Below are 13,340 nucleotides of genomic sequence, written 5' to 3'. Positions count from 1 at the left end.
TTAGGCTCAAGTGATCCTCCCACCTTGGCCTCCCAAGGTGCTGGGATTATAGGCTTGAGCCACTGTGCCCAGACAAGGGCTCAGAGATTTAAAAACAGGCTCTTCATCAGCATGACTGTCCAGCAGGACATTCATATAGCAGCTGGGCACAGTGGCTCACGCCTGTAATCCTAACATTTTGCAAGGCCGAGGTGGCTGGATGACTTGAGCCCAGAAGTTCAAGACCAGCTTGGCCAACAGGGTGAAACCGTCTCTACTAAAAATACGAAAAAGTTAGCCAGCCATGGTGGTGGGCACCTGTAATCCCGGCTACTAGGGAGGATGAGTTGGGAGAATCACTTGAACCCAGGAGGTAGAGATTGCAGTGAGCTGAGATCAAGCCATTACCCTCCAGCCCGGCTCAGATCTGTAATCCCAAGAAACAAACAAAAGTAGTCAAGTAGGGCCCGGGACCACTCTTCCTTGTGAGGGACTGACTCAATGGTGGGGTAGGAACACCTGTGGTCCTGCCCACTGATAGTCCCCATCTGCCCCCAGTCCTTCAACAACCAAAAACCACCACCCACATGAATTTCTTAAACACCCCCAGGGTTTAAGGGGACTCGGGAATGATTTTTGAGAAGGAAGAATTTATGTGTAGAAATGCTCTTGAAGGTGCAAAAGGAGATGACTAGTTTTGAAATGTCCCCACTGGAATTAAGATTGATCCGACTTGCAGATGCTTGGGACAGATGGGTGGTTGAAGGATGGGCTGCTCTCCAACTGAGAAGAGGGAAATCACCATATTCAAATGACCAACTTCTTCATCCTGGAGAGTTCTCCTCCCTGGAGTTAGTAGGAGACTGAAATCTAAGTACTTGGATTCCTGATCCAGTGTGTGGCATCCAAGACATCCACGTATGTCTGCCTTCTCAGACACAAGCGTCATGTTATCTTCATTTTACAGATGAGAAAATTTCATTCTGCCAATTAGATCTAGACAACTAGATTAGTTTGCTAGGGCTGCCGTAACAAAGCACCAGAGACTGGGTGGTCTAAACAACACGTATTTATAATCTCATGATTCTGGAGGCCAGAAGTCCAAGACCAAGGTGTTAGCAGGGTTGGTTTCTTCCGAGGCCTCTTTCCTTGGTTTCTAAATGGTTTCTTCTGAGGCTTCTCCCCTTGGCCTTCTTCTCCCTGTGTTTTCACATAGTATTCTCTCCGTGTGCCTCTGTGTCCTAATCTCCTCTGCTTATATGGACACCTGTCAGTAAATTAGGGCCTACCCTAATGACCCCATTTTACCTTAATTACCTCTTTAAAAACCCTATCTCCAAATACAGTCACATTCTAAAGTACTGAGAGTTAGGGCATCCACATATGAATTTGGAGGGGACACAATTTCAGCCCATAACAACAGAAAGAAACAAAAGAAAGACAGAAAGACCATGTCTAGGGGAGCACAAGGGATCTGGAACCCAGGAGCCTAGATTTTAGCTCAGTCACTAATTGGGGAACCTTGGGGCAAGTCTTTGCACCTCTGAGACCTCAAGAGGCTCATCTGTAAATTAGTGAGATTTAGCAAAGGCTTTTCCAGGGCTGAAAGTCAGAGTACTTAATACTAGAAGGCATGGGTGGGCCACGGTGCAAGCTTGGACTGGGATCCTGGAGGGGTCCCACTGGATCGGCCATTAGGCCTTTAGATGCTAGACACAGGGGAGGTACTAAGAATCCCTGGTACATGGGACTGGATAGTTGAGGGGCTACTGAGGGGACCTCGAATACTGGCTATTCATTTACCAACCATTATGGATATATGTCAAATTTTTAAAAACATTTAATGTTAGAGGCAAGATCTCCCTATGTTGGCCAGCCTGGTCTCAAACTGCTGGGCTCAAGCAATCCTCCCATCTCAGCCTGTCAAACTGCTGGGATTATAGGCATGAGCCATAGCATCTGACCTGAAATATTTTAATATTTTAAACAACCAGTTGGACCATACTGGCGCCTATCAAAGGGCCATGCTGAGCCTGATTTTGGATGCTGGAGAGGAGGGGTGGGGAATGACCTCTCAGTCTCTAGCCACCATAAAGACCCTCCCTTCACCAGCTTGGTGGCTCAGATCTGTAATCCCAACACTTTAGGAGGCTAAGGCAGGAGGATCCATTGAGGCCAGCAGTTCAAGACCAGACTAGGCAACATAGCCAGGCCCTGTTTCTACTTAGAATATATATATTTATTTTATTTTATTTTATTTAGAGACAGAGTCTCCCTCTGTCACCCAGGCTGGAGTACAATGGCGTGTTCTCAGCTCACTGGATCCTCTGCTTCCTGGGTTCAAGTGATTCTCCTGCCTCAGCCTCCTGAGTAGCTGGGATTACAGGCATGTGCCAACACATCGAGCTGGCTAATTTTTGGATGTTTAGTAGAGACGGAGTTTTCACCATGTCTAGTCTGGAACTCCTGACCTCAAGTAATCTCCCCACATCAGCCTCCCAAAGTGCTGGGATTACAGGCGAGAGCCACCATGCCTGGCCTAATTTAATTTAAAAAATTAAATTAAATTAAAGACCCTCCTTTTTGCTCCCAACGCAGGCCAAGCTGATCGTCCCCAACAGCACGGCGGGCCTGATCATCGGCAAGGGGGGCGCCACGGTGAAAGCCGTAATGGAACAGTCAGGGGCGTGGGTGCAGTTGTCCCAGAAGCCAGAGGGCATCAACCTGCAGGAGCGCGTGGTGACAGTCAGCGGCGAGCCGGAGCAGGTGCACAAGGCCGTGAGCGCCATCGTGCAGAAGGTACAAGAAGACCCCCAGAGCAGCAGCTGCCTCAACATCAGCTACGCCAACGTGGCTGGCCCGGTGGCCAACTCCAACCCCACCGGCTCTCCGTATGCCAGCCCCGCGGATGTGCTGCCCGCCGCGGCCGCAGCCTCGGCCGCCGCCGCCTCCGGCTTGCTGGGCCCTGCCGGGCTGGCGGGCGTGGGGGCCTTTCCCGCAGCGCTGCCCGCCTTCTCAGGCACCGACCTGCTGGCCATCAGCACGGCGCTTAACACGCTGGCCAGTTACGGCTACAACACCAACTCCCTGGGCCTGGGCCTCAACTCTGCCGCGGCCTCCGGCGTCCTGGCCGCTGTGGCCGCTGGGGCCAACCCCGCGGCCGCCGCCGCCGCCAACCTCCTGGCATCCTACGCGGGCGAGGCCGGGGCCGGGCCGGCTGGAGGAGCCGCCCCGCCGCCGCCCCCACCTCCCGGAGCCCTGGGATCCTTTGCGTTGGCCGCGGCCGCCAATGGCTACCTCGGGGCCGGGGCAGGCGGCGGTGCGGGTGGAGGGGGCGGCCCGCTGGTGGCCGCTGCAGCCGCGGCCGGGGCGGCCGGGGGCTTCCTGACCGCGGAGAAGCTGGCGGCTGAGAGTGCCAAGGAGCTGGTGGAGATTGCGGTGCCTGAGAACCTGGTGGGAGCCATCCTGGGGAAGGGGGGCAAGACGTTGGTGGAGTACCAGGAGCTGACGGGCGCCCGCATCCAGATCTCCAAGAAGGGCGAGTTCCTGCCAGGCACGCGGAACCGGCGGGTCACCATCACGGGCAGCCCCGCGGCCACGCAAGCCGCTCAATACCTCATCAGTCAGCGGGTCACCTACGAGCAGGGAGTGAGGGCCTCAAACCCCCAGAAAGTGGGATGAGGCCTGTGGTGTGTGCTCCCACCCTTCTCCCTCCTCCCACCTCCTCCTCCTCCCTCTCCTCCTTCCCCCCAACTCCTGACCTCAGCTTGGTGTAGTCCTGCTCCTTTTGGGATGGGGCTGGGGTAGGCCCGACTGCACCCTCCCCTTCTGGTAGTCATAGGCAGGATTGAGTGACGGTTGGGAAAGGGGCTCAGAAGCCCCCTCCCCAGCCCAGAACTGACCCCTCCTTCCTCCCTCCCTGTGCTTGGCTGGGCCTGACCCTTCCCGTCCCAGGGCCCAGGTCTGTGTGATATCTGTATATATTGCATTTTGTTGATTTTAATAGAAAACAAAGCGTTATTTTCTCTTTCTTTCCCTCCTTTTTTTTTTTTCTTTTTGATAAGGATTTTTCCCCCCTTATAAGTTTTTGTTTCCACATGGGAGGAGGGGAGGGAGCCTCTGGATCACCCAGAATGAGGGGCTTCCCCAAAACACAACACCCCACCTCTCTGCTTTCAGTTCTAGATCTGAGGGAAGCCATGGGAGTAGAGGTAGCAGAGGCATCTGAGCTGAAATGGGGCATCTGGAGCAAGGACCCCAGAGTTCCCAGATCTTCTCAGCCACTTTCCTCCCACGGGAGTTGTCCCTTCTAGGTGGGAATGTTCACTCTTTTGTTGTCAGGTTGTATGGGGGGCAGGGACGGTGCTGCTGGGAAGGATGCCAGCTCTGGGATTGGGCCTGTCCTGTGGGCAAGTCTCGTGAGAGGCTGGATGAACTTGTTGTGGCATCTCTGATGGCTTTTCCTAGAGTAATGGCAATGAGGGTCTCTGTTGTGATGTCACTGAGTACTTTCTGGGGTGCTTCTGGGTGCTCCTTATGATGTCACAGGAAGCACTTCCTCAGAGGTTACTTCCTGTGAACATAAGAGGGCAGGTACTTCCTGTGATGTCTCAATGAGCTCTTCCTTGAAGGTCACTTCAGTGATATCATGGGAAGATGTACTTTGGGTGGTGCCTAGAGGTCACTTCCTGTGATGTCATTAGGCTGAAGCATGTACTTCCTGTATTGGGCAGTGACCAGTCTCTGACCTGCCTTCTCCCTCCACGGCCCTCTTTGGTGGGTGTTGGCCTGGCAGATCTTCCTTGGAAGAGAATAAAGCATGGGACTTGGATCCAATCTGGAGGACTCTAAGGGAAAAAAACCAATATTGTCAGGGTCATCTCCATTCAAACATGCCAAGTCTGTGAACTCACCCTGGAGGGAGGGATGGGAGAGGGACCTAGTGCAAACTACTGTTAAAGCGCCCCCTTCCCACCCCCGCCTTTTGTGTGCATGCCTGTGTCTGCGTGGCTTTGTTTCATTGAATCAGGTGAGCCAAATGTGTGGTGGCTCTGTCAGGCCAGTGTGGCCTGGTATAGAGTTCAGTGAGCCGTGGTAGGGGCCCTTAGGCCGGAATGCTTCGTGTGGTCTGATACGTTAGATTGGTTTGGTAGCTCCCAGCAAGCTGGCATACTTTGGTGATGTCTGATGGATCAGAATGTTTTGGTGTGCTCACCAGGGGCTCTGGAGAACTAGAATGTTCTGATGGAGTCTGACAAGCCAGGTGGCCTTGAGAGTTCGTTTGAGAGTGGCTCCCTGAGTGCTGTGGCTGTGGTCAGCTCTAAGGGCCTATTGGCAGACTGAGATTTCAGGGCCTGACAACCCTATAGACTAGGATAGCTGAGACCTCCCTCTACCCCACCCATCTCCCCCCCCCCTTGGAGACCACCTCCACTTTCTCCAACCCAAAGCAGGGCACCCAGTGTCCTGGTTCCATCATCAGCATCTCTGGGGGAGGGGCACCCCATGCCCACCCTCTCCCCCATTTGTCCCCCTCCTAGGTCTTCCAGACCCTTCTCTTCTCCATGGCTTTGGGGGAAATCCAGCCTCCTCATCTCTCCCCTAAAAAAGGAGGGAAGAAAAGCCACAGAGACAATTCCTGCCCCTAAAGCCTAGGAGATCCCTCCCCCTTGCTAGAGAGCCACCCCCAAATCAAAATGTGAAAATCCCTAGAAAGCAATAGCCTTCAAGCTACCTTGCACTGAATTTCCCACCCCGGCCCTTCCACCTGATGAGGGCTGTAGCTTAGGCACTGGGGTGATTTTTTTCCATGCCCTGTCATCGCTAGGGTGGGGGGCAGGCCCCACTTCCTCCTCCCCTATCCCTCACTTCCCATCATTGTCGCCCCACCCCTAATCTCCAGACTGAACCCAGATGGAGATCTGAGTGCCAAAACAATTCTTGATGTAACTTTGTACATATCTTCTACTACCGTTGGGGGCTCTTGGGGTTAGAGGTGGGGGTGGCTCTGTGGGTCATTGCTCCCCTCCACCTCTCAAAAGACCTTACAGTATTTCACAGTATCTCTACCCGCACGCGAATATTGCAGCATCTAGCTAGAGTATCCCCCTATAGCCGCCCAGGCCCCTATGAGGAGGGAAAGGAGCCAGGGAGAGGTGAAGTAAGGTCTGGGAGTGGAGAGGTGGGATCTGAATGAGCTCATTTGCATCCTCTGCTTGGCAGCCGCTTTCTACAAACCCATTCGCTGGAGTCTGGGTCCCAATCAGCCGGGTCCAGGACTCCTCTCACACAGATACGTATCTGGAGGCTGGGCCTCCTGAAAAGTGTTTGCTTGGGGTGTCTGTGTAACAACCCCTCCCTGTTCATATTTCTTAGGGACCCCCTACCCAGCCAGCCAGGGCTATCTGAAAGGTATAGTTTGCTAGCTCAGTGAGCTAGTTCGCTCACCATGTTGGTGAGTGGAAAGCCACACACCTTTCCCTATTTTACCTTCACTCCACCATCTTTGCCATCCTTTGAAAGTCCCTTCTGCAATCTGACCTCAATCTTTTGTGCTGCAGTTTGTCCAGAGGGGGCACAGATGTGGGGCCAGGGATGGGGATCATTAAAAAACCCATCACCTCTTTTTTTTTTTCCTCTCTCCCTATTAGCCAATCAGATTTCAGAATCCCTGAATGGCCTCCTTGCACCCTGCTCTTCAGCACCCAGTAGGTGCTTAATAAGTGTTTGCTGCATTGCATTGTCTCCCGATTCCTTCTCATTTGCCCTTTAGCTTCCCATACGTTCCCCAAGTGTTTTCCTCCCTTTGGCTCCCTATGACTTTCTGAAAATCTTTTTTCTCTATGTGCTTCCCATTGTTTTCTGTCCTGTCTCTATCTTTGTCTCTGTCTGTCTTCCTCCTCTCCTCAACTGTCTCAACTCTCTCTCCCCAATTTCCCCATTTTTAAAAAAAAAAAGTGCCAAACTTCCTTGGAACTGAGCCGCTCTGGGGGGAGAGGACCTTGGATAGAGGGGAGGAAATGGGACCATTTCTCCTTGAGGAGGTCCCTAAGAGGCACTGAAAGTGTGCACATGGAGCTAAGTTGGGTCTCCCTTCCACAGCCCTCCCACCCTGAGATTTTCTTAGAATCTTTGTAAGAAAAAAAAAAAAAGACAGAAAAAAGCTCTTCTTTTCAGCTTACCTTTATCCTTTTGGATTCCACCAGCCAAGGAGAATCCCACTTGCCAACTTCCTGGCAAATCTATGGAAACTGGGGAGGAGGAGACAAGCTCAACTCCTCCTCTGCCAGTCTAGGGGGCGGTGCCAACTGGATTCAAGAGAAAGACCTCAAAGCACCTATGAGAAGAGGGGGTTCAATGTGCCAAATTAACCTCCTTTATCCCCCATCTCAGGGGGCTCTGAGCCAACCTGCCCGGCCACCTTCTTCTGCCCTGTCCCAGCCATCCCTACATGGGCAAGGAGGCTTCTCTGCAATAATTAGTAGGGGTGGTGATCAGAAGGCAATGATTTTTGCCATCTTTATCTGCCCTAACACCTGTCCTGGACTTGTAGGTGGGAATTATGGGTATCCCAAGTGGATCTTGATACAAGCCCACTTGTAGATGGCTGGGGACCTCTACTTGGAACAGCAGGGTACCGCTTACCTCCTAGCGGTATTTCCTCTCCCCTCTGGACCACCAAACCCCTCAGTATCCCCTCGTTCTGTTTCTCCTCCTTGTTCCTCCTTTCCCACATCCTCCTTCTTACTTTGTTTTGTTTGGTGGTCAATTGTCTGGAAAATGAGAGGAGTCCCCCTGAGTGGATGATTGCTGTTTTAAGACCAGGATTAGAGGCTGTGATAAACTGTGCAGTGGCAAAAGTATCAACAAGAGTGGCGATGAGGATGGCAGCTGGGGCGTCCAGGCTGCTGACTGAGTGCACCCTGTCAGGACAGCCAGGCAGGCCTTTGCCTGGCACCTGCCCCCTTCGTCTGGAACCTGGGCTGGCTGTCGTGAAAGCCTGAACTGGATGTCATGATGAGGGGAATGGGATCGAGATACCCAAGTTGGGGCACAGGCGGGCCAGGGGCACACCCAGCCTTGCTATCGTGATCCCTTTGCACTGCGGTCAGCTGTCTCCACGCTGTGGTTGGAGGGACTTCTCTCCCGGCGCCGCTGCTGGTGTGTATGGTCGGTCTTAGTGTCCCCTGCAAGTCGCATTGGAGATTGCTGGGTGGCAGGGAGGGAAATGGGAAAAGAATCTGTCGGGTTATGGTGATGAAGGCTGCTGGTTTTTAATCCCTTCTCAACCAGTACAGGACACTCTTGTCTCCCAGAGATAACTAGGGGGGGACTGCCTAACCCCCCTCCCCCACCCCTTTCCCTACCCCACCTCTCCCCCCAAAACCACCAACCTCTCATCTTCTAAGTGACTCCATCACCACCGGCCACCGGGACCTGCGGCCTCATTGCTCCAGCCCGCCCCACTCGACCGTCAGACTCGCTCATCGAACTCTTTTTGATTAACCCTTTCTGTGTTCATCCCACGGAAAACTGTGTGTCCGGCAGGGGGGAGGGGGGAGGCTAGGGGCAGTTGCTGCCTTTCCTCCATCTCCTCCCACCGCCCATGCCTCCCCACCTGCACCCCATCCCATGCCCCACTCCTATCCCTCACCCTTAGGGTCCGCCCCACCCTGGGGCTTGAGATCCTCTATAAGTTATCTATGCTGTTTGGCTTTGTCCCTTTAAAAGGCGGGTCCAGGGGCGTGGCCTCCTTCCAATGGAGCGCTCGCTCTGACCCCCTCCTTCCTGTGCCCCCTACATGCTCCCCACGCCTTCATTGTAAATAGTCACTTTTGTACTGGGTTTGAGCCAGGGGACGTGGGGAGTCATTTTTTTTTTTCTTTACGTTGGCATCTCAGGCCACTGGAGGCATGGCCCATATCCCGGGTCGATTTGGGAGAATCTCAAGATGTATCCTCTCACCTGTCCCCATCGCTAAGGATTTCAAGCTATCAGTATTACTCTAGAGGGATGGGATGTATAGATTCCCCAGCAGGGAGGTGGGAGAGGTGTGGAAAGGTGTAGTCTGACAGGATGCCTCCGTTTTCCCCTTCTATGAAACGGATTCATCCTCCAATTTCCCTGAGGAGCCTCAATGAGATGATGGTGGAGTCAGAGGAGCTAGAACCTCTCTTCTCCCTTTCTCTGTTGGAAATGGGGTAGGAGAAGGAGAAGAAGTCGTGGGCGGGGAAGGCTGTAAGGCCGTCTTGGGAGAACTGATTGCTAAATCCTTCTTAGGACCCTAAGCTAGCCTGCTTTCCAGATATGATCTCTCTATCAGAACATGGGAAGGACTGGAGGACCTCTAAGGGTCCTTGGTTCTCCCCAGTCCTTAGATGAAAAGGCCCAGGCCCCAGGCTGGCGCCCTGCCTGCTGTCCCACTCCCTCATTCCATTTCATGGAATGTGGCCATGCCTCCAGTGCCTCCATTCAACCCCCTCTAACTGATTCCTTCCATCTTCTGCGACCAGAGACGCCGCCCGCCTCCTCCCCACCACCTCCAGAAGCTCCTGGCTGGGGCCCACTGCCGTCTCCTCCCCCTCCCCCCATTGCCATGCCTGGGCCACGCCCACCCCACCCACTCACCCACTCCCAGTGTCCGTTGTGTGACCTAGTGCACCATGTATTAGCTTCCATGGCCCCCACCCCAGCCCCCACCACACCCCCTTTCCCCACCCCTTCCCCCTCGGCGACTTCACCTTTTTTTGCCGCGATAAACGCCATCTCAGCATCTGTGTCTAATGTTGTCTTTTTTGCTTGACATCACACACTCCTTCTTAACCCATCCCCTTCCCTCTCCCTCCTCCCTGCACCTCCACCCTCATCCTAAATTCTTTCCCCCAGGGCTCTGGGCATTTAGGGGAAGAGGGTGGGGGGACCCCTGAGGATGGTCCCAGATTGGGGAGGTTGGGAGGGGGGACTGTTCTCTCTGGACTGGGTGAGCATCCGGAGCAACTGTGGTTGAGGGAAGCAGGTGCTCGAGTTTAGCTTCCAGGAGCCGGGCGTGGTGGCTCACGCCTGTAATCCCAGCACTTTGGGAGGCTGAGGCAGGCAGATCACCTGAGCTCAGGAGTTTGAGACCAGCCTGGCCAACGTGATGAAACCCCATCTCTACTAAAATACAAAAAATTAGCCAGGTGTGGTGTCATGTGCCTGTAGTCCCAGCTACTTGGGAGGCTGAGGCAGAAGAATTGCTTGAACCTGGGAGGTAGAGGTTGCACTGAGCCGAGATTGCACCACTGCACTCCAGCCTGGGCAACAAAGTGAGACTGTCTCAAAAAAAAAAAAAAAAATAGCTTCCAGGGCCTCTGTGTCCAATCAGGAGAACCACTACACACATACGAAGAGCCACGGTCTCACAGACAGGCTCCTGGACACACATCCCCACACACAGCCCTGCAAACACACAACGCCAGGTAGAAGCAGGACAGGCCAGGGTTGAAGTTTTCGAGTAAGGTAAGTTCTGGGTTTAGAGCCCAGTGCTGCTGTGTTACCCTGAGTCCTTTGCTCCTCTGAGCCTTCATGTCCCCATCTGTAAAATGGGGATTTTTAAAAAAATTGTTATTTCTACATCACATGGTTTATGCTTGGATCAATACACTATTCACTTTTTAAAAAATGATTACTGAACACCTATGATACATAAGGCACTATTCTAGGTGCTGGAGATAAAGCAATGAGCAAAACAGACCCAGGCATCTCTGGCTTTTTGGAGCACACAGTCTACTGGAATCAGGAAATTCTTGGCACAAAACGTGGTGCATGGGACTAAAATTCATTCAGAGGTTGCAGACCATCAACCAACAGGCAGGTGCAGTACGCATAATTTTATGTGACCAGAACAGTGTTTTGTGTGGATTTATTGCCAGCATTTAAACATTGGGAGACTTCTGAAAACATGGGTTTCAAGACCCTCTTGAGAAATGCCATGTGACAGTGTTGACTGCAATTGCTACCTGCCTGTAATGGGCTGGCCTGGGGCAGCCACTGCCACTCACCCAGGGCAGAGAGGCTTAGCCTCTTCCCAACCTGCACTGCTCGTTTATGTCACATGCCTAGGCTCTGGACATTTGCAGCCCCTGAGCAAATAAGGCGGGTGGAACAGTTGAGGTCAGGAGTTCGAGACCAGCTTGGCCAACATGGTGAAATCATATCTCTATGAAATATACAAAAATTAGCCACAAGTGGTGGTGTGTGCCTGTAATCCAAGCTACTCAGCGGGCTGAGGCAGGAGAATCACTGGAACCCAGGAGACGGAGGTTGCAGTGAACCAAGATCTCACCACTGCACTCCAGCCTGGGCAACAGAGCAAGACTCCATCTCAAAAAAAAAAAAAAAATTACTGGCCTGGCCAGGTGCAGTGGCTCACACCTGTAATCCAAGCGCCTTGGGAAGCCGAGGCAGGAGAATCACTTGAGCCCAGGAGTTTGAGACTCTGTCTCTACAAAAAATTTAAAAATTAGCCAAGTATGGTGGTCTATGCCTGTAGTCACAGCTACTCAGGAGGCTGAGGAAGGAGGATAACTTGAGCCTGAGAGATCGAGGCTACAGTAAGCTGTGATTGTACCACTGCACTCCGGGCTGGGCAACAGAGCAAGACCCTTTCTCAAAAAAAAAAAAAAAAGATAAAAATTGCCTTGTATTTTGGAGGTGTCAAAGATGCAGCTCGGCAGAAAATGACAAACGAGAGACCAAGGCCAAGGAGGCTGGGTGAGGTAAGGCCAGACGCTCAGATTCTGGTGTGACCCAAGGCCCTTGGCTTCCTCTCCCTGGCTGTCAATCTCCACATCTAGAAAACACCCTAGAAAGCTGCACTTACCTTCTGGACTATTCCAGAAGGATTCTACATGTGAATCACCCCTTCAATACCTGACACAGAGAAAATGTTCAGTTCATGGTGGTCACCTCCAGCTGAAAAAACAACAATATGACTCCAGAGAAGAACAAGCCCAAGAGAGGGGGATGGAAGGAGAAGGGGGGACTCAGGCTAGGATAAAGTAACAGCGATAGGGATGAAGAAAAGGAGGGCAGATATAGAGATGAGGCTTCAAACTCCTGGGGATATGTCCATTCATTCATTCATTCATTCAACAGATTCATTGACCACCTACTGTGTTCTGGGCCTAGGGATATGGTGATGCTCACAACACATTACTGTTCTTGCATTTACAGCCCACAGGCCATATCCCTCACTCTCAGCACGTAGTAGGTGCTCAAAAGTCTACCATCCCAGGAGCCACAGGCACCTCTGGTCCTGGCCTGTGACGCTCTAGCATTGTCTGGTATTCAGAAACATTGCCAAGCCAAGCCATTTTCAGGAAGAGTAGAGGAATTTTCCACCAAGAAGCTGAGAAGTTGGAAGGGATTTGGAGAAAGAGAGTGGGTGCTTCTGTTTTGCTGTGTGGCTTTGAAAAACCCTCATGACCTCTCTGGCCCAGGAAATGGAAAGGAAAGGAGATGAGGTCAGGATGAAGGTGAGTAATGGGAGAGTCCTAGCAACCTCAGAGCCCTCAAGCCTTTTCCCCTGGGCAGGGGTGAGTGGGGTGTAGAGTGAATTGCAAAGGTGGGGGACCTCAGTGAGAAGAGAGATGAAGAAAGAAGACAGAGTAGTTGCCTGGAGCAGAGAGACAGCCCTAGGAAGAGGGCTGGGAAGGGGAAAGGAGGGAGAAAGAGGCCTAGCCAGGGACCTGGTGGAGGTGTCTCAGGAGGGGTCTCTGCACATCCGAGGTCTCAGATCATTAAGAGAGGAAGGAGAAGCTGGGCTTCTACAGAAGGTGGCTCCTGCCTGTAATCCCAGCACTTTGAGAGGAAGAGATGGGAGAATCTCGCGAGCTGAGGAGTTTGAGACCGGCCTGGGCAACATGGCAAAACCTATCTCTACAGAAAACACAAATGTTAGCCAGGTGTGGTGGTGCGTGCCTGTAGTCCCAGCTACTTGGGAGGCTGAGGTGGGAGGATCTGTAGTCCCAGCTACTTGGGAGGCTGAAGTGGGAGGATCTGTAGTCCCAGCTACTTGGGAGGCTGAGGTGGGAGGATCACTTGATCCCTAGAGGCACAGATTGCAGCCAGCCAAGATCCAGCCATTGCGCTCCAGTCTGGAGACAGAGTGAGACTTTGTCTCAAAAAATAACATAAAAATAAAAAACAGAGGAAGGAGAATAGAGAAGGTGGAGATGAACTAGAAGAGAGGAGAGGCAGGCATGCACAAACAGAAAATGGAAAAGCGGCAGAAACCGGACAGTGATGGAGATAAGGTTGCCAAGATTTAGCAAATAAAAATACTGTGTCCAGTGGCATCCAAATTTCAGATTAAAGGTTGG

At 52.5% G+C, this 13,340-nt stretch overlaps 1 protein-coding gene across 2 annotated transcripts in view; it reads left to right on the top strand.

Annotated features, from left to right (window-relative positions):
* The window catches only part of NOVA2 (NOVA alternative splicing regulator 2), a 40,425-nt gene extending 30,674 nt beyond the window's left edge, over nucleotides 1-9,751 (top strand). Inside the window, exon 4 of one of the 2 annotated variants that reach the window (XM_008988254.5) lies at nucleotides 2,578-9,751. In XM_008988254.5, the coding sequence (XP_008986502.3) occupies nucleotides 2,578-3,660 (1,083 nt within the window). In that variant the 3' untranslated portion in view covers nucleotides 3,661-9,751. The remainder of the gene's footprint in view (nucleotides 1-2,577) is intronic. The other variant, XM_035283846.3, reaches the window with a different exon arrangement.
* The last annotated feature ends 3,589 nt before the right edge of the window (nucleotides 9,752-13,340 follow it).

The sequence above is a fragment of the Callithrix jacchus genome, chromosome 22, assembly GCF_049354715.1.
Source record: "Callithrix jacchus isolate 240 chromosome 22, calJac240_pri, whole genome shotgun sequence".
Taxonomy (NCBI): domain Eukaryota; kingdom Metazoa; phylum Chordata; class Mammalia; order Primates; family Cebidae; genus Callithrix; species Callithrix jacchus.
Note: the sequence above shows the minus strand (reverse complement) of the source record. Positions and strands in the feature narration are given on the sequence as shown.